This window comes from Lotus japonicus, chromosome 1 (assembly GCF_012489685.1).
Source record: "Lotus japonicus ecotype B-129 chromosome 1, LjGifu_v1.2".
Taxonomy (NCBI): domain Eukaryota; kingdom Viridiplantae; phylum Streptophyta; class Magnoliopsida; order Fabales; family Fabaceae; genus Lotus; species Lotus japonicus.
Window position 1 is genome coordinate 8,626,580 of NC_080041.1, and position 24,479 is coordinate 8,651,058.

At 35.5% G+C, this 24,479-nt stretch overlaps 2 protein-coding genes, 1 long non-coding RNA gene and 2 pseudogenes across 5 annotated transcripts; 3 read left to right on the plus strand and 2 right to left on the minus strand.

Annotated features, from left to right (window-relative positions):
* The first annotated feature begins 1,966 nt into the window (after positions 1 to 1,966).
* On the plus strand, positions 1,967 to 3,648 carry LOC130733440 (uncharacterized). 3 transcript variants are annotated; one of them, XM_057585614.1, is made up of 3 exons: positions 1,967 to 2,107; positions 2,922 to 3,115; positions 3,211 to 3,648. In XM_057585614.1, exons 2-3 carry the CDS (start codon positions 2,924 to 2,926, stop codon positions 3,340 to 3,342), a joined length of 324 nt encoding a protein of 107 aa, XP_057441597.1. In that variant the 5' UTR covers positions 1,967 to 2,107; positions 2,922 to 2,923; the 3' UTR covers positions 3,343 to 3,648. The 3 variants fall into 3 exon arrangements, with proteins under 3 accessions (XP_057441597.1, XP_057441598.1, XP_057441596.1); XM_057585615.1 differs by having other exon boundaries at positions 2,916 to 3,115; positions 3,211 to 3,490; XM_057585613.1 differs by lacking the exon at positions 1,967 to 2,107 and having other exon boundaries at positions 2,897 to 3,115; positions 3,211 to 3,490.
* Positions 3,649 to 3,788: 140 nt separating this feature from the next.
* LOC130716567 (protein NRT1/ PTR FAMILY 6.4-like) lies at positions 3,789 to 7,236 on the minus strand (annotated as a pseudogene).
* Positions 7,237 to 12,362: 5,126 nt separating this feature from the next.
* LOC130733438 (receptor-like protein 7) lies at positions 12,363 to 15,677 on the minus strand (annotated as a pseudogene).
* Positions 15,678 to 16,357: 680 nt separating this feature from the next.
* Positions 16,358 to 17,449, plus strand: LOC130733441 (uncharacterized). Its single transcript, XR_009017469.1, has 3 exons — positions 16,358 to 16,412; positions 16,526 to 16,606; positions 17,313 to 17,449. It is a non-coding gene; the product is annotated as an uncharacterized LOC130733441 (long non-coding RNA).
* A 246-nt stretch (positions 17,450 to 17,695) lies between these two features.
* On the plus strand, positions 17,696 to 22,284 carry LOC130716812 (uncharacterized). Its single transcript, XM_057566844.1, has 5 exons — positions 17,696 to 18,219; positions 18,307 to 19,235; positions 19,316 to 19,544; positions 19,618 to 20,534; positions 20,618 to 22,284. The coding sequence occupies exons 1-5, from the start codon at positions 17,786 to 17,788 to the stop codon at positions 22,282 to 22,284; spliced, it is 4,176 nt and encodes a 1,391-aa protein (XP_057422827.1). The 5' UTR covers positions 17,696 to 17,785.
* Positions 22,285 to 24,479: the final 2,195 nt, after the last annotated feature.

Genomic DNA, 24,479 nt, shown 5'->3' on the forward strand with positions numbered 1-24,479 from the left:
ACTTATCAGTTATCACACTAGTCTCATATGCACACCGTTCCTGCACACAAATAATTACTACTTTGGAATAAATAAAACAAATAATTTTATATTACAAATTACAAATTATTTTTTTAATTCTATTTAATTTAATAAAAATATAGAAAATTAAATAAGTAAAAATTAATATTATATTTTTAAGATGATAAATAACTTGAGTGAAATTAAAATATTTATAATAATTTTAATATTAATATCATTATAGGTATTAATGTGAAAATAAAGTAACGTTAAATATAAAAATATTTATACAGGTATGTCCTTTTATGTCATTTTACAATTTCAGCATGTTCAACAGCTAGTTTTACCAAACACTTTTGTTCTAATTACGTAGCTTTTCAGCTAGTTTATTAGCTTTCAGCTTTCATCTAGCTTTTCAGCTATCAGTTAGCTTTTCAGCTTTCAGCTAGGCATGCCAAACATAGCCTAAGATTTCCGATGGAGAAAAAAAAAAGATTTACATACTACAATATTCAAGGATAGAAAAGTTAAACTAAAACTGAAAATTCAATCTAATTCAAATAATTCAGATTTGAATTTAGAGACAAATTTACCGGATGATGAAATAACAAAACCAATGAGATTGGGTCGGATGATTTTTCACTTAAAAACCGAACCAATCTAATCTCCGAACACCCCTAATTCCAAGCATGACTATTGATTTTTTTTCCTCCATTTTTTCCATTTTTTTTCTAATAAAAAAAAGAAACCCGAATCTTTGTGAGGGAAGGAGTACCTCCAAGTATTCAGTATAATTACAAAAAATTTGCTTGTCAAATAGAGTCATACACATTACACAGACGGGCAGTTTCAAGTTTCAATTGATGTGTCTCATACATAACGATTGCTAACTTACTCACACTTACTTTTTATATGAAGTAATTTCACAATATTCACTTTATTAGACTTCTCACAGTGACTAAAAATATAACTAAGATAGTCATTATAAATGGTAGAACAATCCTCACCTCTAAATAGGGGTGGAAATAGGCCAGACGGCTCGTCAGGGGCCTATGGCTTGGTTCGTTAGAGGCTCGGCTCGGCTCGACTCGTTTATTAAAAAGGCCAAGCTAAGGCTTTTTTAAAAGCTTGATTAACCAAAAAGGTCAGACCCAAACTATTAAAAAAGCCTATTTGGCCTAACAGGCCGGCCTATTTATATATTATTTAATTTTTTTTAAACTGATGTATACTTTAGTATAAAACAAAACCCTAAGTTCCTACCCTAACCTAGATTAGAAAGGTTCCAGACATATTCAACATGGCACATCATCAACCGCACAGGACGCAGGGTGCAGCCGGCCACCACTGCCGGTCTGCCGCTGCCAAGTCCACCTCTCCTCCAAACCGCGAGTCACCACCACCATTTTACAAGAATTGCAGGTGTCTATTTTTATTTAAAAAGAAAGTGCAATGATATATAAAAGGCTTATTAGCCCGCCAGCCTAATGACATTCTTTTAATATAATTGTCTGTTAAATAGGCTTTTAAGCAGGCTTGTAGGCCAGACCTTAGAAAAGGGCAGGCCAAGCCGTAAAATTTGGCCTATTGATAGGCCACAGCTAGGCTTGGGCCACGAAAAGAGAATGCAGGCCGGGCCTAGGTCACGCAAAGTTCGGCCCAGCCCGGCTTATTTCCACCCCTACCTCTAAACTAATTTTGAAGTAGAGTTATATAGGTCTTTTAAATTCTAATAAACTTCTTTGCAAATATCTCTAGCAAACATGAACTAAGCTTTTTTAGACATAATTAGAATTAGATTGCTAGTATATATATATATATATATATTTATTATGAGAATCTGGTCAAAAGAAACCTCCATTTTTAGAATCGGGTCAAACATTTTATGAGAATCCAAAACCACAAACCCGGCCCAAATGATTATCATTATATTGAAGCCCAAATTTGTGATTGACCAAAAAAAAGAAACCCAAAACGGTGCGTTTTGAAGACTCATTCGTTCTTCTCATCTCTGCAATTCTCACACTGTTTCTTCCAGAGTCTCAATCTAAATTGTGCTCTTCCGCGCTGCCACTGTGACCCTTCACCGTGTTCTTCCCAAATTCAGGTGAGTTTCTTCACAATCAAAGGTTCAATTTTCTATGACCACTTCTTCTTCATCCTCTTTTCTCACACATTGTTTTAGGTGATTTGGGAAATGGGAATCAGGGTTTGTAGATGCTGGGGATTGGTTTGGCCAATAAATTTTGAATCTTTCTTCATTTGGGTGTTTGGAACTTGCAATGATTTTGGTTATTAATCTTAAACTGATCAGTAGTTGTGTGATGACCTAGTTTGAGTTGATATCAGAATTTGGGGATTTTGTTTACATCTTGCTGATTGTTTTCCCACTTTTTTTGATAGTTGTGTGATGACCTTTCTTCTTTGTTTTAGTATTTGTTTTGTGTGAAGATTATGGGAAGGCCTCTATAATCATTAGCATTGTATATTATTTAGTGGATCATGTTTGATGAATGAAGTTTCTTGACCTTAAAAATCCTTGATTACCAAATTATTTATCTGTTCGGGTTTTTGCATCATAAGCAAGGTGGTTATGGTTATGGATGCTAATTTTTCATTCACAATTTTATTTTCATATATCTTAGTAACGGTTTAAGCAGTCGCTTCAATGTGAGTTCTGGTATATAAGCTAGTATTTTTTCCAAAATCCAAATGTGTTCCTTAAATTTTTTATTCTGTTTGCATCTAGTAAAAACATGAAGTTAGATGGAGTATATTAATATTGATTCTTTTCCCATCTAAACTGATTGCCTTCAAATTTTAGTTGATACATATAATTGCAAAATATGGCTATCTGGTGAGGGAGTAAAAAACTATACTATCGGATTTATTCTTAATGCTGTTCTGTTTTCAAGTTGAAGGTATGAATGCATTTAAGGCATACAAAGCATGTGTCCCAATTGCTTGGAGCCCAAATCTCTATATAACTCTGGTGAGGGGCATTCCAGGGACCAGGAGGCTCCACAGACGCACTTTGGAAGCACTACGCCTGGGAAAATGCAATCGAACTGTCATGCGATGGAACACGCCTACTGTTAGGGGAATGCTCCAACAGGTTCTAATACAAGCTCTACTACACATGTCCCTTTTCTGCTGGAAATTAATGGTCTTTCTGTACAGTAACATTGCAAAACTTGGTAATTTGTGCAGGTCAAGAGGCTAGTTGTCATTGAGACAGAGGAGATGTACAAGGCCCGCAAACAGAAGGAGGAAGCCCACCGAGCTCTGCGTCCTCCATTGGTCATAAATCATCAACCGTCTTCGGCTACTGGTACCTTATAATAGCCTGCTGTTGTCTTAAAGATTATGTCTTCTTGCTACTGAAACTATCAAGGGCTGAAGTTAGCGACTTTGGCCTCAAATGGATAAATTCTTGCTTTGAAGATCATGCTTTAGTTTGAATTTATAATTTTGTAGTCTTTTCAACTTATATTCGTTAGTCAAATTTAGGCCTTTGTTTATGAAAACAGGCTATTTAGGAGTTTCTTTATTTATATTTAGAGTTGGGGAATTGATGTTCTCCAAATGCTTATTTCTTTTGGAAACAACTTACAATCTAGTTTGCATTTATATATCTGTCATTACTTAATAATACATAATAATTGCTTTTAATAATAAAAGAAGGTTCTGCTAGTCACCCAAAGTTAACATCCCCGGGGCATGATATTTGCTTCTTGCACACCAATGTAGGGCCAAATAGAATTAGATTTTTATTTGAAGACTATACTCTATGCTTCTTCCTTTCCATCAACACCAATTTTGACCTCATTTGCAATCACAAGCTCTTTATCTACATTGTCTTCAGGCTCTATGTTGTGCTGAACTTTGTAATGATGCCTCATTGCCAAGACAATAAAGAGTATAAAATTCAGTACTCCCAGCACAGCTAGCAGCCAATAGAAGTAATCTAACCTTCCCTTGTTCAGATTGCTCTTGAGCCACTTTTTCTTACTCAATTTGTCCACAATTGACACCAATAAGCTACTGACAAAATACCCCATTGAAATTGCAGTTAGGAAAAGTCCAGTGCTCATAGATTTCATTCCCTCTGGTGCCTCCCTGATGAAAAATTCTAGCTGTCCAACATAGGCAAATGCTTGCCCGGTACCCACTAGAAAAAGCTGAGGTACCAGCCAAAAAGCACTTATTGTAGTGTGATTTTTGACTGCATTATCCCTTCTTTCTTTCTCAGCAATTGCTGCAACCACCATTGCAACAGTAGCGCAAACAAGTCCAATTCCAATCCTCTGAAGACTTGTGAGCCCGTGTATATTGTGAGTGAATTTCCGAGCCAATGGCACTGTGAGTTTCTCCTTTAGGGAAGGAGGAGAATGGTAATGATGACAAAAGCTGGTAGTGATCCTGCTGGGACATCTAGAGATCCAACTTTTCTGTTCATGAGTTTAGCTTGCTGAATGATGAAGGTACTCACTTGAGAATAGACTGTCCAAAAGAAGATACATGTAGACCAAATGGGAAAGAGCATGATAACCATTTTAACCTCCTCAACCTGAGTTACAGTGGAAACCATGCATGTGTTTTCCTTGTTTCCATCCTTTGAACTGTTCTCATCAAGGAATGCAGCTTTATCAAGGAACCTATCAGACAAAATGTAGTGCAGTGAAAACAATTACGAACTAACATGAAATCATCGAGATTTCGACAATGAAATCACTGTTAGAACAATAAAACATAATGTTTTATAATTGTGTGCAATAATTGAAGAGTTATATAGTGAGTGTTTGGATACCAGCTGAGTGTAACGTGAACAGACTTTCATCCCAATCCATAAGGAGAGTTACGTTCACTTTTGGTCTTGAAGGAAGTGCTAACCTCCGTTTGCACTGGTACCAACGGGTATCCAAACATAGTCATAATTGTGCTTACTTAATCCTATTCAATGCATTAAGAGGAATATAGTTTACCTTAACTTCTCTGTATGTCGGATTCTAGCTTCAAAGTAACCATTGAGAAAGGAAGGTTGTGAAGGAATAGGAAGATTCCTCTTCTTCCAAGCCAAGATTAATACCTTCCATATAAGTGTTAAAGGGCTCCCTTGTGGTCTCTTATATCGATACAACGGTTTACCATAGAGTAAAAAAGCAAGTGAAACCAACATTATTCCTGCTGGAATTCCAAATCCCCACCCTCTTCCTATGTTGTCTTGCACATACACCAACACTAGCACAGAAAATAAGGAACCAGTACTGACAAAGAAATAGAACCTATTGAAGAAAAAGACCATCTTCTTCTCTTCCCGGGGGTCTGTTGTATCAAACTGATCTGATCCAAAACCAGAGACACTGGATTTTACTCCTCCAGCACCCACAGCTATGGTATACAGGGCTACCAATAGTAGAGCCACTTGTTTGCCACCGGCCTCAAGGCATTCATGGTGTTGTCTTTGGACACTACTGCATGGAGGGGACTTCATGCTTGGAATGGTCGTAGCCCCAGTTAACAAACACATTCCCTGGTGTAAAAGTGTTAGTACTTGGTATTTCTAAGTGTAGATGATAAATTTTGCATAGCGTAAGAAGAGGTTAAATAAGTATCATAAATAGAAAGATCTTATATATTTATTTTCTTAAGACTTTTAATTAAGCGGTGGTGTGTAATTTTTGTTCGTCAACGGTGATAAGATTAAACCCATGAGAGTGGTCAAACGACACTTACATCAAACAAATGGGAAGATAAATCCCATGTAAGAGCCATGCTACAATGCTTCAGATATTAAGCACTATTGTACAAGACATGCTCACTCACATCCATAACGAACACACCACACAAAAACAAAAGTATAACTAGATCCCACACATTCACTAAAAAAATATAAGTAGATCACTCACATAAAAACTTAAACTTACCACTGCTGAAATGGTTGCTGATATAGCAATAGTGAGGTATCTGCCTAGTTTGACATCAGCTAGGAAGCCACCAAGAAGGCTAACAAGGTTCATAGTTCCCAAGCAATTGGTAACTATGGTGGCAGAATAAGCTGTTGGGAGGTTTAAAACTCCAACCAAGTAGGTCACTATGTTCATGGATATGCCCAAAACCATTATTTTTTGAGCCAGCTCAACACCTGCATGAAAAAGTATGGGTTTTGTTAAAGGGGCGTGTAGCATAAATGCTATAGATTTCAATAAGGACTTTTTATATCTTAATTCATTTAGCTTCCACTTGCTACCATATGCCATATGTATATGGATGTACTTTTGGAACCAAATTAGCCCCTAAGTTCAACCTTGAGAACGTGACAATCATTTCCAAGGATTAATGTCTGGATACAAGTTAAACTCATAGTGAGAGTACTTTTCTTTTTGTCAATCCATAAAGAGAGTTTCATTTTCCTTAGTGCATTGGAAGGATTGAAATGTGTTTTATGAGTTCACATATCCAAACATGGTCTTAAGAGTCTCTTTGGATAGCCATAGATCCTGTTATCGTGCATTCCAATGTTAAATTAACGAAAAAAAAATGAAAATTGATACGGAAACTTGAAAGCAACCTAATAGCTTCATTAACTTAAATCACTTTACTTTTGATGCAACTATAAAACATGGCCTAAGAAAAAACCTAAGATGAGCCATGCTGCAGTCAATCCCCCAGTTTTTTATTTGTCAGGCGGGCGACCTAGATAATCCACGGCGGCAGCAGTGTCTTCAGCATATATAAACAAATGGAGGAGAACTCCATTTACTCCAGGAGTAAGTCTAAAAAATTACTTCAAATCTTAACCATTGGTTTAATCTTAAAATAATGGCTCTGATTTATAGTTTGTAAACCTATCACGTGACACCTCTCCTCATTTCCTCTCTCCAATTTCCTTGTTTTTCTTCTTCGCCGCTCAACATTTTTCTAGATCTATTCAAGTCTGTAATCATTTCCTTTTCATATGAATTTACAATTGCTTGCTAATTGCTATTCCAACGTATTGTTTCTTATATTTATATGTAACAAGTAAAAACCTCAAATCCCCAATCCAATTGATGATTAACCATCTCCACCGCAACCCAACCTCTTACACCGTACCCATGGCAGTGAACGGCGTTCGACACCAATTCATATCAGACCAGCAACAGAGCAAGGAGATGAATCAGAAAAAAATCACCGTGAGCAGCAAAACATGCCCGAAACAACCAGAGACAGAAACAACTTCACCAGCGCAGACATGTTACCTTCTGAAAACCCTATGTTAGGTAGGCTCACCAAGGGGACTTGCGAATTGATATGACTTCATATGGAGGAGGTGTTTGCAAGGTTGGATGAGGGTGAAAAATGAGAAGGGGAGAGAACAAGCAAACAGCGAAGGGATTGCTATTTAATTAATTTTTTGACAGAGAAACAAACAAGTGATAATCCCGCAGCAACAATGGTGAATCCACCTCTGAATGGGAAGAACTACAACGCTTGGGCGAGATCCATGAAGCGTGCTTTGGTCGTGAAGAACAAGTTTCGATTCGTCAGCGGTGAAATTCCAGTACCAGCAGCAACTGATGCAAACTTTGAGGCTTGGGATCGCTGCAATAGCTTGATCCATTCATGGATTCTTAACTTGGTAACAATCTCTATAGCCAATAGCATAGTTTTCCTTGAAAATGCATGTGATGCTTGGAGAGATTTGCGAGATCGATTTTCTCTAGGGGATCTAGTTAGGATTTCTTAATTGCATAATGAAATCAGTAATTTGAAGCAAAATTCAAAGTCTGTGAGTGAGTATTATACTGAGTTGAAGATACTCTTGGAGGATTTGGAACATTATCGTCCAATTCCATAATGTAGATGCACTGTCCCTCGTAGATGTGATGCTATTGAGAGTGTGAAGTTGTTCAGAGAACAAGAAAACGCTATCAGATTCCTTTTAGGGTTGAATGATAGTTTTAGAGTGGTGAAATCATAGATTCTAATGAGTCATCCTCTACCTTCATTAGCTAAGGTGGTTTCTCTAGCCACACAACATGAGAGGCAAACTGAGACAGAAGAGAAAGGAGATTCACTAGCAAAAGTGAATGTTGCAGAAGGAAAGAAACCACCATATGGAAAAGGTCAATTTGGTGGTTCTTCCTACAGAAACACAAGAAAATTTTGTACTCATTGTAAGAAGCCATGACACATTGTTGAGATATGTTATATGCTACATGGATATCCAACTACTTTCAATTCCAGAGGTAGTACAAGTCATGTCAACAATGCATCCAGAAATTCTGATTCCACTGATGATCCAGATGATGATGATGTTTACTCACAAAGAGGAGTTGAAGAACCTTTTACTGCAGATCAGTATAAAAGAATCACAGACATGATTCAGCATGTGACCACAACTTCAAAGAAAGGATCAGAGAATGGTAGTGCTTCTGTAAATCATGTAGTGAAGGCGATTGCTTGTGAAAGAGATGCTACAAGACATGGTAATCCCATTGCTCTATCTTGTTTTCAACATTATGATAGTAGAGATTGGATTATAGACTCAGGTGCAAGTGATCATATATGCTTTGATAAAATGTCTTTTAACACACTCACTGAAGTGAAACCAATTAATGTTAAATTGCCTAATGGTACTATCATCAAAACATGCTATGCTGGAACTGTTAGAATCACACAAACCATTCTCTTGACACATGTTCTTTTTGTGCCTGAATTCACATACAACTTAGTCTCAATACATAAGTTAGCAAAGCACCATGATGTTGATGTGATTTTTGGTAAATTTCACTGTTTTGTTCAGTACGTGCAAGCCAAGAGGAGGATTGGTTTGGGTAGTTTGCAGCCTGATGAACTCTATCACCTAGTAGTTAGTAGTTCTTCTAGTACTTGTTTTTCAATTCAACATAGTTCTATTTCTGAAATAAATGACTTTTATATCATTCCACTTGGTGCTTTATGGCACTTCAGGTTAGGACACTTATCCCATGATAGATTACTTGCTTTACACACTGTAAATAACTCTATTGATGTTAGTAAGTCCATTGTCTGTGATGTTTGTCACTTGGCCAAACAAAAGAGAAAAATGTTCATTGTTAGTTTTAGCAAAGCACAAAAATGCTTTGACCTGGTTCATATGGATATTTGGGGTCCTCTTGCTCAAGCTTCTGTTCATAATCACAAGTATCTCCTCACTGTTCCGGATGATTATAGCCGTTTTGTTTGGGTTGTATTACTCAACAACAAGGGTGAGGTTCAGCAACAAGTGAAGAATTTCATCACATTGGTTAAGACTCAGGTTGGACAGACAGTTAAAGCTATCAGAAGTGACAATGGACCAGAATTTCTTCTTCATGCATTCTATTCTGCTCAGGGCATTGTTCATCAAAGATCTTGTGTGAGTACCCCTCAGCAGAATGGGAGGGTTGAGAGGAAGCATCAACATATTCTCAATATTGCAAGAGCTTTATTGTTTCAATCTAAACTACCTTATGAATAGGATACCTAGTAAGCTTTTGAAGAATAAGTCACCATATATATCAAGAAGCAGTGGATCTGGAAATGATGAAAGTTTTTGGATCACTTTGCTTTGCTAACACTCTGGCAAATAACAGATCCAAATTAGATCCAAGGGCTAGGAAATGCATTTTCTTGGGATACAAGCAAGGAATGAAATGTTATGTCTTGATGGATCTTATATCATAAGAAATCTTTATCTCAAGAGATGTTATTTTCCTTGAGCATGTGTTACCTTACAAAGGTTCCAACTCACCTGCTTGGAATTGTCTTGATCTACAAATACATGCAGAAGGTGAGAAACTGAATGTTGCTCCTGAAATTCAATCAGCTGAAGGAGATGAGAGAGTGATGACTCCGAGTGCTTCTATTGAAGATATAACACAGAATGACATAACCTCAAGTGCTTCCAATGAAAATGCTATTCATGGCACTCAAGTAGTAGATGAAATTCCTCAACCTGGCTCAATCACAATTGAAGCAGAAGTTGAAATCAGAAGATCCACAAGACCACTCAAAAGGCCTGCACACTTGGCAAATTTTCAATATAGTGCTCTACCTACTAGCAGCAGTACTGCACACAGTATTGTTCATCATTATTCTGATGAAAAGCTATTTGCTGCACACAAAACTTATGCTCTCAACATTTCTCAGGATCAGGAGCCTTCTACTTTTGCAGAAGCAAACATAGAATTACACTGGCAAGAAGCTATGCAGACAAAAATTAGAGCACTTGAGAGAAACTGTACTTGGAAATTGGTAGATTTACCTAAAGGAGTAAAGCCAATAGGAAGCAAATGTGTTTACATAATTAAAAGAAATGCAGATGGGACTCTTGCTAGGTATAAAACAATGTTAGTAGCAAAGGGCTATAATCAGGTGGAAGGTTTGGATTACTTTGACACTTTTTCACCAGTGGAAAAGCTAACCACAATAAGAGTGATTTTGGCCTTGGCAGCTTCTCAGAATTAGCATCTTCATCAACTTGATGTGGATAATGCTTTCTTACATGGAAACTTGGATGAAGATGTGTATATGAGCATACCAGCAGGGGTGACTTCAGAAAAGCCAAATCAAGCTTGTAAATTGTTGAAGTCTCTTTATGGACTTAAGCAGGCTAGCAGAAATTGGTATGAAAAATTGTCAACTCATCTAGAAGCTCTTGGCTTTACACAAACTGCATCAAATCATTCTCTTTTTGTTAAATTCCAAGACTCCTTTTTCACAGGCTTGCTGGTATATGTGGATGATGTGATACTGTTTGGTAACACAATGACTGAATTTCAGTCAGTCAAGGACTCTCTTGATCAGACTTTTGGAATCAAGGATCTAGGGCTGTTGGAGTATTTTCTTGGTCTTGAAGTTGCTCATTCTTCCTCAGGAATTTCTCTTTGTCAGAGAAAGTATTGTCTTGATTTACTTCAAGAAACAGGAATCTTAGGAAGTAAGCCAGTTGCTACTCCACTTGATCCCTCTATCAGATTGTCTCAAGAATAAGGAAAGCCATATGAGGATCCAACTGCTTATAGAAGACTAGTGGGAAGGCTTTTGTATCTCACTACTACTAGGCCTGATATTTCACATGCCACACAACAGCTTAGCCAGTACATGAGTAATCCTATGGATGGACATTTCAAAGCTGCACATAGGGTTCTTAGTTACTTGAAAGCTTCACCTGGGTTAGGATTGTTGTTTCCTAGGACTTCTTCCATCAATATACAAGACTATTCAGATGCTGATTGGGCAGGATGCTCAGATACAAGGAGATCCATCTCAGACTATTGTTTTTATATTGGAAGATCCTTAGTTTCTTGGAAGGCAAAGAAACAAACTACCGTGTCTTGATCTTCCAGTAAAACAAAGTACAGGGCATTGGCTTATGCTACTTGTGAGCTTCAATGGTTGTTATATCTTTTGAAGGATCTTAAAGTCAATTGCACTGCAACACCAGTTTTGTTATGTGATAACCAAAGTGATCTTCACATTGCAGCTAATCCTGTTTTTCATGAAAGAAGCAAGCATTTAGATATTGATTGTCATGTGGTTCAGGAAAAGCTTCAAGCTGGAATTCTCAAGTTGCTACCTATTCCTACAGCACTACAAGTTGCAGATGTTTTTACCAAGGCACTCCAGCCACGAGTCTTTCAAGGGTTTACAGCTAAACTGGCCATGATAGATATCTTTTGACCTCCAGCTTGTGGGAGGGTGCGAAAATACTACAGTGTTCAAGGACTAGTATGTAATAAAAGCAAGAGTTCAATGACTCATTTGTAATAGTTAGTAGTTAGTTAGTGTCAGTTGTTTCCGGCTGTCAGTTTGTTAGGATGGTTATAACTACTGTTAGTTAAGAGTTTACCATATAAATAGTGTTTAGCATAAACACTTTGTAATCTGAATATTCATTTTCTACAAGATTATAAAATTTCTTCTTCTTCTTCTTCCTTGAGCTTCCTCTGTAAGCTAGGTTAGAATTTATGTTAATATATGTTTTTATATAACCTTAAACTTGGTTTTATAGTTTATACTTTTTTAGCTGCTACAGTAGCCTTAGGCACTGCAAATTTTCTATGGTCGTCCTTGAATGATATTTGAATTATCCCGAGTGATAGCAGCTATTTTTTTACTTAATTATTCATACTCTTAAAGCCATCAATACCAAATTTAAAATGCTAGAGGCCCAGACTATATTCTATCTACAAAGCTAGTGAATCAAATTATGTGAGCCAATTTTTTAGCTAAAAAGGAAATGATATGATAGATTCATAGGATTTCTGAAATGTCAATATCAATTTCTCCCCTTATTTTTGGGCACATTCTCTCATAAATACTTTCATGTACCAAATTCACTCAGACATGAAAACTCAAGGAATTGATCACAATATTTTATTTTATTTGCATGACTACATGAAATAGATCTCTTAATATATTAGAGAGATATATAAGAATAAATTTGTCACACAGAGAAGTTACAAACAACTGCAATAATGTACCAAACAGACCCATATTGAACTAATTCATTCATCTGCGGTTTGTACGGGCTCTGTTGTTTGTCCTTTTCACCCTTATACCAAGCATACCTTCAACAAGTGTCACAAGCCATTGAGGTTTCGCAGTCAAGAATAAATTATATCCCAAGAGCATCCCAAACACAGCCCCACACGCATATCCCACGGCCACAGATTTCCAACCAAATCCAGATTCTTCATCATCTTGAAATGTTGAATGTGGTGGCTGTTCTTCATCCTTATTGCATGATTTTGACAAAGGGAATCCACATAGCATTGGGTTTCCTCCATATGAAGCATTTCCATATGTGTTAAATTGTCCACCAGTAGGTATGATTCCCTCAAGATGGTTTTGTGAAAGGTTCAAGGTAGAGAGAAAATTCAAATTTGTCAAAGCCAAAGGAATGTCACCAGTCAACTGGTTCCATGAGAGGTCCAACCATTCCAAACTTGTCAAATTACTCAATCGATGTGGAATGGCACCATTGATTCCATTGTGTGAAAGGTTAAGTCCTATAAGAGACTTTAATTGTCCAATGACTTTTGGAATGCCACCTTCAAACATGTTGTTTGACAAATCAATAGTTGTGAAAGCAGTTAATATCCTCTTGAGCTCCATTTCTTGACCTTTCATTATGACCACCACTGTATCATTGTAGTACCTTCTGTCGTCCATGTATAGGGAACGGTTTGGATTATTACTCACACTCATCATACCTTGAAAGTTCATGAAGCATGATGTTGGCAAGGAGCCACTAAAATTGTTATTGGCGACATCAAGAATTCTCAACTTGGGAAATGGATGCTTGGTGTTGGAACAAGTGATGATACCACGAAGTTTGTTTGACCGTAAACGAAGTACTTGTAACTCTTGCAGAGTTTCTAGCCAACTAGGAAATGAATCTTCTATGTTGTTGTCTCCAAGGTCCAAAACTTCGAGTTTTATGCACTGGGCCAAGGCATGTGGTAATGGTCCCTCCAATCGGTTGCCATTCAACTTTATTGTCTCAAATGCATTTCCCTCGGAAAATTTTACAGGCATGCTTCCATGAAGGTTGTTCATTTGTAAATCCAACACTACTAGATCACGAAATGTCCCCAAACACTGTGGAATCGTGCCAGTCAAGTTGTTGTTTGCCAAACTGAGCATGTTGAGGGAGTTTGCATTGCATAGGCATTGTGGAATCGTGCCGGTCAATTTGTTGTGAGCCAAGCTGAGCACACTGGCGGAGCTTGCATTGCAAATCGCTGAATCAATATATCCAGTGAAGTGGTTATTGGAGACAAGAAAGTTATAAATGCTCTTTGGAGGAATTGGAAGGTCACCTTGCAGCTGGTTGAAACTGAGATCAATATTTTCAATGTCCTTCCATGAGTGTAAGAGCTTCTCATGAAACAATTTGGGAATTTTTCCATGAATTTTGTTATTAGAAAGATCTAATTGTTTCAAATTTTGAAGCGGTGCTAAGAATTTAGGGAAATTGCTCTCAATATTACATGAAGATAGATATAAGTATTGAAGGTTGGGTAATTCATAGTCAACACTGCTATCAAAACTAATTGAGAGAAAATTAATATTAGAAAGATTGAGGTAAATTAGACTTTTAAGCTTTGAAAATCGGTGGAAGTCCACAGAAACACTCAAGTCATTTGATGACAAGTCTAATTCAGTAAGATTTTTAAATTCAAATATTGAATTCGGAAGCTGACCTTGCAGTTTGTTGTTAGAGAGAAACAAATATTTCAAAGCATAAGTTGAGAATTCACTAATTGGCCCTGTGAGATGATTGTGATGAAGATCCAAATTTGACAGGAAAGGTAAAGAATAACACCAATGAGGAATTGTTCCAGATAACATATTATTTGACCAAATCTAGATATTCTAGTTTTGGAAGTCCAACCATTTTACTTGGAATCGGGCCACTTAGGTTGTTCATTGAAAGAACTAGATTTTCTAATTTGAGAAGCTGACCGAGTTGTTCAGGGAGCTGACCGTGAAAGTGGTTTTCCCCGAGGCTCAAACTTGTTAGTCGAGTGAGGTTCCACAAAGATAGAGGAATCACTCCATTGAATTTGCTGCGGTACAGATCAAGTATTTCAAGAGATTTTAAATGGCCTATGGAATCTGGAATTTCTCCAGAGAATGATGTGCTAGAGAGATCCAAGTACCTTAGAGGAGTGCTCCAGTTGGACTTTGGAAGCTGACCTATGAGCTCTAGATTCCCTGTTAAATCAAGTTCTTCAAGATTGGGTAAACAAAAGATGTCACTTGGAAAATTCCCCTGTAATCCAGTGAATGGTATATGAAGAGAGAACAAGGAGGATGACAAATTCATGAAAGAGTTTACCTTGATGGAAGACATGTCTATGCCATCAAGATGGAGCTCCCTTAAATTAGTTGCATTAAGAATGAGTTTCTTCCACGTGGATGGATAAAGTCTTGTTTCGAAGCCGCTGAGAACAAGAGATTCAAGTTTGGACAAGTGCGAGATTGTGGAAGGGATATCACCGGTGATTCCAGAGTATGATAAATTCAGATGGGTGAGTCTGAAGAGATCACCAATTCCAGAATACAATGGAGACCCAGAAAAATAATTAAAACCAAGGTTGAGTTGTTGAAGGTGCCTCAGCTGGAATATGGTGCTATTGGAATGGAACTCACCTTGAAGATGATCGCAACTAAGGTCGAGACCAATCACATGGCCCGATATTGCATCACATGTGACCCCATCCCACTTGCAACAATCTGTTCCGTTTCTCCAAGACTCTACCTTAGAAGGAAAAGAGGAACAAAAATACCAACCATCAGAATTATGAGCTGAAGTGTTGACAACAAATGAGTTTTTGAATTGAAGCAAAGCAGAGTTGTCATGATAGTTGCACAGTGAGTAAGTGTATGAAGGAAAATGAAGAAGAAGCAACAAGAACAAGTGGAAGATAAAATATGGTAAAGGAAACCACCCCATGTGAAAAATAGAAGAAGCTATATGGAGAATTTCACGGTTTAGGAAACTAGAGAATTAATCTTGTATGGAACCTATTCATGAAACGTCCATTTATATTTATATATAGACTAAAAGTTCTAAGCATAAAGTCATGCAAGAAAATACATAAAACCTGCTTGATACGGCAATTGTATAATTTCCAACCATGTATAAGACTTCTATGGCATCCTCTTTAACTTTTAATCAACCGTATCCAACACTTCAATAAAGTTCACAAGTCTTTTAATCAACCTTTTTTTATCATTATGATTTTAATAAATTCTATTATTACGCTCTTTATATTTATAACAACTCTGAAATATAATTTTTTTTATTTTAAAATAATGCTCATTCCATTGTCAATAAATTTGTTTAGAATTACTTTATTAATTTAGACACATATAAGCTTACTTTATTAGATTAAAATATTGAGGTATTTTATTTATTTAATTTAAAAAAATAAAAAACATAAATATGTTAAAAATTAATATTATATTTGTACATGATTGTTTTAATTGAATTAAAGGGAAAAAATTAAAGTGGTTATTTTAATATGATGTATATATTGATGTGTAAATAAGTTAATATTAAATGTGAATAGTTAGATACAAGTGTGTCCTTTTATGTTATGTTACAATCTTAAAATTGCTAACCGTTAGTTAATTTTGTAAAACACTTTTTTCCAGCTAGATGCTTTAATTTTATATTTAGCTCATTAGTTTGCCGCTAACTTTTTATCTTAATTACCAATAAGGTCTGCCAAACATAGCCTATACATTTATGTATTTATGACATTTTTTTATTGTAGTTGTGAGTATATATTTTCCATGATTGTGTTCTTGATTGGAGTATTTTCTCTATTTTGCAGATATTAGCAATGAAATTCCTCACTCAAGTTGTGTACAAGGGGATAATAGTTGTGGTATTTTTTCTTAATTGAATATCTCTTTATCAGTTTTTAATGATACTCCTTATAACCAATTTTGTTTAATTTTAAAATGTCATGAGCTGTGTATAATTTCCATTTATGAATAGGTTCAAATGAGAGTAAGCGCAAAAGGATTCGTATTGTTTCAGATTCAAACGCAACAGCTCCCCTTAAAGAAGTAGATAGAAGTGAGTGTAAATTATAATTGTTATTATGTTTACTTTATTTAAATGAAATTGTACATACGTTGAATTCGATGCTATTTGTTTTGGTGTTGATGAAAAAAAAATGAGAGAATATGTTAGAGACTATATGAGAATGGAGATAAATTATTGGAAAAAATGCACTTTAAAGATCATTTTGTTTTTAAGTAAGTTTTTGATTCGCTGTAAAGATTGGCCTACATTTCTTATTATATGTGTTAGCATTTTAGAGTTGATATGATTTACAGTTGGAATTCAAATTGGAAGTGAAAGTTAGTGTTTTCTGTGAATGTTAGCCTAAGTGATAGCACAATTTTTGCGTTGGGATGGGAAGGGTTAAGTGTGAATGGACAGGGTTCGAAACTTGTGGGTGAATTGTTTATTAATTTTCTAAAACTTTTGGCGGCCCAATAGTATAAAGTGTTCGACGCATCGAAGGATTTAAGAAGTTGAGTTTTTTTTAAGTAAATTTGTGATTCGCTTTAAAGATTGGGCTATATTTCTTAGGCTAACATGTGCTATCTGGCGGCCCAATAGTATGATGTACATTTTCTATCTTAGCCTATCATATAACATTTTGTGTAGACCATATAAATTCCTTTTTTAGATATATTATAGGTAAAATAAAATGTGATAACAATATGTAATTGATCTTCTATACTAACATGTCTTTTGAAATTGTGTGTTACAGAAGTTTTGGGAAAGAGGTCGAATCGTGGACGTACAATTAGAAGACCTAATTTGCAACGTTCAAAGAAAAGGATCAATATGAGTTAGTGCATTTTTTTCCCTTTTTATTAGTTTCATAAAACTTGATAATAGGATTAGTAGATAGATATATTTTTAAACCTTAATATAAATTTCATTGGTTTTTTAATTAATTTTGTTGTTAATTTTTTTTACAATTCATCTTAAAAAGCTACTAAGGAAATTTTGTCTTTTTATTCTGTCATTTTATTCTGCGAGGAAGATACTATCCATTTTATTATTATGTATATTAACATGTGTATTATTTTTAGTCTGTGTATATTTGCTTTAAATTTTGAAGTTGATATTTGTTTCAGTGGTGCACCTTGAAGAAGATTCAATATCTTCACAAATTACCCAGAGAGATGATACTAACAATATCAACAGAAATGCAATTTTTGATGTAGCTGAATCACAATGTATGATCTTATACCTTTAATGCCATGCAAGTATTGTGGAGCTGTTCTTTGGTATCAAGAGAGATTTGAAAAGACAAGAGATTCTACTTCTCCAGACTTCTCTATATGTTGTATGAAAGGGAAAATTATGCTACCTTATTTGGCGGACTCCCCATTATTATTGTACAACTTGCTCACAGGTATTGATCCTAGGAGTCGTCATTTTTTGGAGAACATTAGATCTTATAATAGCATGTTTGCCTTCACCTCAATTGGTGGTAAAGTTGATTGTGGTTTGAATGATGGTCGTGGACCTCCTCAATTTGTTATAAGTGGCCAAAATTATCATCGAATTGGCAGTTTACTTCCATCCGAAGGTGATAATCCAAAATTTGCTCAATTGTACATATATGATACGAGGAATGAGATCCATAACAGAATGAAGCATTTTAGGTATGTTGCCGTATTTTTACTGATGGTCGTTTAGTTTTGTATTAGTATATTTGTTGCTTATGGTTTTATTATATATTTTGGTTACAGTGATTATGATGGTAAATGCAATCTTGAGCCTGGTTTAGTGGTGGACTTGCTTAAGATGGTTGATGACCACAATGTTTTAGCCAAGTCATTTAGAAGTGTAAGAGATCATGTTGAAGAATTTGATTCCAATGAGGTTGCTTTAAGGTTATTTAGGAATCGTGTTAATGATTCCAATACATACAATCTCCCAAGCGTAGATGAAGTTGCTGCTTTAATTGTTGGTGATTTTGATAGTTCTGACTGTGGTCGTGATGTTATTCTACGCTCAACAAGTGGTAAGTTAGAAAGAATCTTTGAGACTCATTCATCATTTTTGCCCTTACAATATCCATTGTTGTTCCCATATGGGGAGGGAGGATTTTCAAATGAAATTGAGTTTGGTGGCGTTAACTTCAATAGTGAAATCTACAAGCGAGAGAACATGTCAATGCGTGAATGGGTTTCATTTAGGCTTCAGGAAAGACAATTTGAGTGCAGGAGAATAACATTGTCTCGGCGTTTGCTGCAACAATTTGTTGTTGATTGCTACTCAATGATTGAATCCAATAGGTTGCATTACATAAGGTACAATCAGGACACTATTCGTAGAGATTTTTTATCAGGGATTGAGGACGCTATTACTCGTGGTGATACTGATGCCTCAACAGTTGGCTCTAGAATATTCCTTCCTTCATCTTTTACTGGGGGTAGGCGGTATATGTTTGATAATTGCCAAGATGCTATGGCTATTTGTGGAACTTACGGATATCCTGATTTGTTTCTTACAATGACATGCAATCCTAAGTGGCCTGAGATTGATCGGCATGTTTCAAGATATTTTTTGTCAGCGTATGATCGTCCAGATATATCATGTCGAGTCTTTCGTATGAAATTGGCGCAACTAATGACAGATCTCAAGAAAGGAGAGTTTTTTGGGAAGGTCATTGCTGGTAAGATATTTTTATTTATTCATGTTATTATAGTAAATATTAGTTATTATGAATTAGTAATAATATTTAATAATACTCAGGTATGTATAGCATTGAATTTCAGAAGAGAGGTTTACCACATGCTCACATTTTGTTGTGGCTTGGTCCTGGGGACAAGCTTAAAACTACTGAAATGATAGACTCGGTTATATGTGCTGAGCTACCAGATCCTGATCTCTACCCTGAATTGTTTGATTGTGTGTCAAATTATATGGTTCATGGACCTTGTGGACTAAGTAGGAAGGAATCTCCTTGCATGAAGAATGACCGGTGTTCCAAATTTTTCCCGAAAAAAATATGCAGATGCTACATCATTTGACAATGATGGGTATCCTATTTATAGGAGGAGGAACACTGGGATTTCAACCAACAGAAGGGGAGTTGATTTAGACAATGGTTTTGTTGTGCCATACAATCCCAAACTGCTTATGAAATACCAAGCTCATATCAACATTGAGTATTGCAATAAGTCAAACTCTATAAAATACCTGTTCAAATATGTACACAAAGGAGTTGATAGAGTAACAATGTCTATGTCTGCTGGTAAAAATAATCATGATCAGAAAGCTGAAGTGAATGAAATCAAACAATATTTTGATTGTAGATACTTGTCTCCATGTGAAGCTGCATGGAGAATTTTCAAATTTGAAATCCACCATAAATGGCCACATGTTCAGAAACTCACGTACCATTTACCTAGGAAGCAAGTTGTTTTGTTTAAGGAAAATCAATCAATCGAAGAGGTACTTAAGAAGAACGAAGTTAAGAACAGCATGTTCCTAGCGTGGATGGAGGCCAATTCTAAGTATCCGGAGGGTAGAGAGCTAACATATGTTCAGTTTCCAGGATCATTTGTTTATGATCCGAGTAGCAGATCATGGCATCCGAGGAAACAGGGTTTGACTATTGGGCGAATAAATTTTGTGCCCCCTGGTTCAGGTGAATTATATTACTTGAGGTTGTTGTTGAATGTGCAAAGAGGTTGTACAAGCTTTGAAGATTTGAGATCAGTTAAGAGTAATGTACATGACAGTTTCCGTGATGCATGTGTCTCATTGGGGTTGTTGAAGGATGATGGTGAGTATATTAATGGTATATTGGATGTGGGAACCATATCTTCGGGATTATATTGTAGAGGCTTATTTGTTTCATTCCTATTAGCAAATTCCATGTCTAATCCCCTCAAGGTATGGAAGGAAACTTGGCATGTACTGGTTGATGGAATCCTTTATGATTTACGAAAGAAACATAATAATAAAGGTATTTTTCCACATTTGTTGAAATGTAATAAATTTTATTCTGTTATTATTTTGCTATGTATGATTGTTGTAATTTCTTTGCAGAATTGAATATTGATGAGGAAGAATTGAAGGGTTTGTGCTTAATGGAGATAGAGAAAGTGTTGATGGTAAATGGAAGATCATTGAAAGATTACTCTAACATGCCACAAGTTGATCCTAATATTCTGAACCAGTATGGTAATGTTCTATTATTCAATGAGCTTAACTTTGATATTATTGAGATGAAGAAATTGCACCTTGATTTTTTCAATAAGATGAATAGTGGGCAAGCTAAGGTATACGATGAGATTATTTCTACGGTGAATAAGGATAATGGCGGTTTTTTCTTTGTTAATGGTCATGGTGGAACTGGCAAAACATTTTTATGGAAAACATTGACTTACAGGCTTAGATCAGAGAAAAAAATTATATTGAACGTTGCTTCAAGTGGCATAGCTTCTTTGTTACTACCTGGTGGTCGAACCGCACATTCACTTTTTTGCATTCCGCTTAATGTTAATGAAGATTCATGTTGTGGGATTGTTCAAGGTAGTCCAAAAGCTGAGTTACTTCAGTTAACCAGTTTGATTATTTGGGATGAAGCACCAATGGTTAGTAGATATGCGTTTGAAGCATTGGACAAGTCATTGAGAGATATCATGAGAGTCATTGATCCCGAAAACTTTGATCTACCATTTGGGGGCAAAGTTGTTGTCCTAGGTGGCGATTTTAGACAAATTTTACCAGTTATTCCCAAGGGTAGTAGAGCTGAGGTTGTTATGGCTACCATCAATTCATCCCGCTTGTGGAGATTTTGCAAGGTTCTCACATTAACAGAAAACATGCGTTTGCTTGGTAACTTGAACAATCTTGAGGTTGAAGAGGTTAAGTATTTTGCCAAATGGGTTCTTGATGTTGGAGATGGTAATTTAGGAGACTATAATGATGGTGAATCTTTTATAAAAGTGCATGAGGAAACATTGATCCAACAGTCATCCAATCCTGTGTTTGATATTGTACAAACTATGTTTCCCAATATTCTTCAGAAGATTGGATGTGCTGAGTATTATCAAGACAAGGCTATACTTGCTCCTACATTGGATGCAGTTGATATGGTTAATAAATATGTGTTGTCACTATTTCCTGGTGAGGGGACGACCTATTTAAGCTCTGATTCAGTATGGGGTATCGATGAAGAGCTTAGCATTGAAGCTGATTGGTTGACAACTGAATTTCTTAATGATATCAAGTGTTCTGGTATTCCAGATCATGAGTTGGTGTTGAAGATAGGAACTCCTGTGATGCTCATGCGAAATCTAGATATATCTACTGGATTATGCAATGGAACTAGGCTTATTGTTAACCATCTTCGTCCAAATGTTGTTGGAGGTATTGTCATCTCTGGCACACATGCTGGTAGGCAAACTTTCATTGGTAGGATGAACATGATTCCAAGTGATCAGAGTATGCCCATTAGGTTTCAAAGAAGACAATTTCCTCTTCTTGTCTCATTTGCCATGACTATTAATAAGAGCCAAGGTCAAACACTATCATATGTTGGTGTTTATTTGCCAAGTCCTGTTTTTTCACATGGGCAGTTGTATGTTGCTGTTTCTCGTGTGAAGACGAGATCTGGTTTGAAGATCCTAATATGCAACGAGGATGTTAGGGAACGAGATGTAACAAAAAACATTGTTTATAAGGAGGTTTTTCAAAAAATCTACAATTGATTATTAAGGAAAAAGACAATGTAATTTTGTTCAAGTTATTTTGAAAAAGATAAATTGAAATATAGCTTTGTTATACATATGAATATTTATAATTTGTCCATTGACCGATATGTTTTGGCTAAGTCATATTTGGGTTGTAATTCATAAATGTTACAATAAGTGGTATGACAGTTAATTAATTGGAGTAAAATACATTGATTGAATAAATATGATAAATTTTAGATCTGCTCGTTCGTGCCATGAGGTACGGATAGCCTAATTGGTACTTGATGGATTAGAATTCTCTAAGTTCAGGGTTCAAATCCTACTGGTATCTAGATACCAAACAAAAGTTCTAGATTTGCTTTAAATATTGTCTTTATTTGGAAGCTCATTTTAGTTGTTTCCACGATTGTCGAATAAACAAGTAATAATAATAAATGTGTTTATGGTGGAGTTTTATCAACCAGATTGTTATAGATAAATATATGTTATTATTTATAGTTTTTCTCTTCTTCCTTTGGACGAAGTTATCTTTCTGAAAGCATTATCATAATTCACCTCATTCAGTAGATTTTCAATTTAATCCTTTTGTTGGTTGGAGCAATTTTTTAAATAATCTGATGTGATAAGGTTTCATGTCACTTATTCATATTTATAAAATTTGATATAAATATGTGAAATTGTTGAAAGGTATAGTAGTGTTAGCAAAACGTTAAAGTTATATACTCTTGAAAGGTTAGATTGTTACATTGTTACAAGTAGATTTATTAAGATCAATTTTTGATTCACTTTGAAGATTGGAATATACTTCTTATTATATGTCATGGTATTTTAGAGTTGATATTATTTAGCTTTGGAATTTCATATGAAGTGAAAGTTAGTTTTTTCTTCGAATGTTAGCCGAAGTGGTAGGACTAATTTGACGTAGGGGATCGAAAGGGTTAAGTGTGAATGATACAGGGTTCGAAACTTGTGGATGAAACACTGTTACAAATAGATTTATTAAGAGTATATTTTTGATTCAATTTGAAGATTGGAATATATTTCTTAGTATATGTCATAGTATTTTAGAGTTGATATTATTTAGCTTTGAAATTCAATATGAAGTGAAAGTTAGGTTTTTCATCGAATGTTAGCCGAAGTGATAGGACTAATTTGACGTAGGGGGTCAGAAGGGTTAAGTGTGAATAGTACAGGGTTCGAAGCTTGTGGATGAATTATGTATTAACATTATTTGATAACTAGGATATTTCTAAAAAAAAAATTAGATAGTTGTTTTACTTGAATGTTGTGATGGTCCACTTATATCATGTGGATTGAGTGGGACATGATCTTTTTCATTTGTCCTAATTGTGTAGAGTTTTTTATGAAACTTATATTATTTTTTATTTTTTTGGGTAAGTGTGTTAACTTTTTTTGGTTAACAAGAAATTAGCTTCGTGGGCCAATTAATTTTCTGAAACTCTGGGCGGTCCAATATTTTTTGTTGAATGAGGAAGTTTAATTTTTTGTTAAATGTTAGGGCAGGTCTATGATCTTTGTTTTTCTTTCCCCAAAGACGTGAATTTGTCATAATAAAATTAATTTTTTTATTCTCTCCCTTTTAGTTTGGATTCACTTTTCTCTCCTTACCTTTTCAGCCTTCCATTGTTTGTGATCTGAGCTTTGTTTCATTTCCTGTTCAACAATGGACAAACTTGTATTCGTCCCACTTTGTGCAGCAGTTAGGCTTTGCGTCAGGGTCGTCGTTGCTGCTAACTGCCGAACATGGAGAAGAGACGTTCAGCTCTATCTCTTTGTATATCTTCTATCATGTGACAAGTAGGTATTTGACATATTTTATTTTCTAATCTCTTCTTCTTTGTGCATCCAGGTAAGATATTTATTTATTTGACTTATCAGTATATATAATGTACTGATTAGTAATACAAAAGTAACAGTGATCATGATTTTCATGTACCCATCCCTTACTGTTCTCAGAGGTAATCATACTTGGAAGTAGATTAAAATAATTTTTTTACTTGATCATCATTTGTTTACATGAGTAGCATGAGGCAATTTTCTTGTGTAAGTATGTCAATTGCTTGAGCCAGTTTGTACAATAAGGAAATTAGTATTTTCTGTGTTTTTTTTTATGTGTATTTGACACTGAAATTTCTTTCTGAATATATGTATATTGTTGACCATACCCTGTTGTGAAGAGATTTTCATCA

Excerpts from the sequence above, each read along its gene's own strand:
- LOC130733440 (XM_057585613.1), top strand. The coding sequence starts at position 2,897 with ATGCTGTTCTGTTTTCAAGTTGAAGGTATGAATGCATTTAAGGCATAC. Across the intron at positions 3,116-3,210 it reads TTAGGGGAATGCTCCAACAG|GTCAAGAGGCTAGTTGTCAT; the intron begins GTTCTAATACAA and ends TAATTTGTGCAG.
- LOC130716812 (XM_057566844.1), top strand. The coding sequence starts at position 17,786 with ATGTATGATCTTATACCTTTAATGCCATGCAAGTATTGTGGAGCTGTT. Across the intron at positions 19,236-19,315 it reads TTTTGGGAAGGTCATTGCTG|GTATGTATAGCATTGAATTT; the intron begins GTAAGATATTTT and ends AATAATACTCAG. Across the intron at positions 20,535-20,617 it reads AAAGAAACATAATAATAAAG|AATTGAATATTGATGAGGAA; the intron begins GTATTTTTCCAC and ends ATTTCTTTGCAG.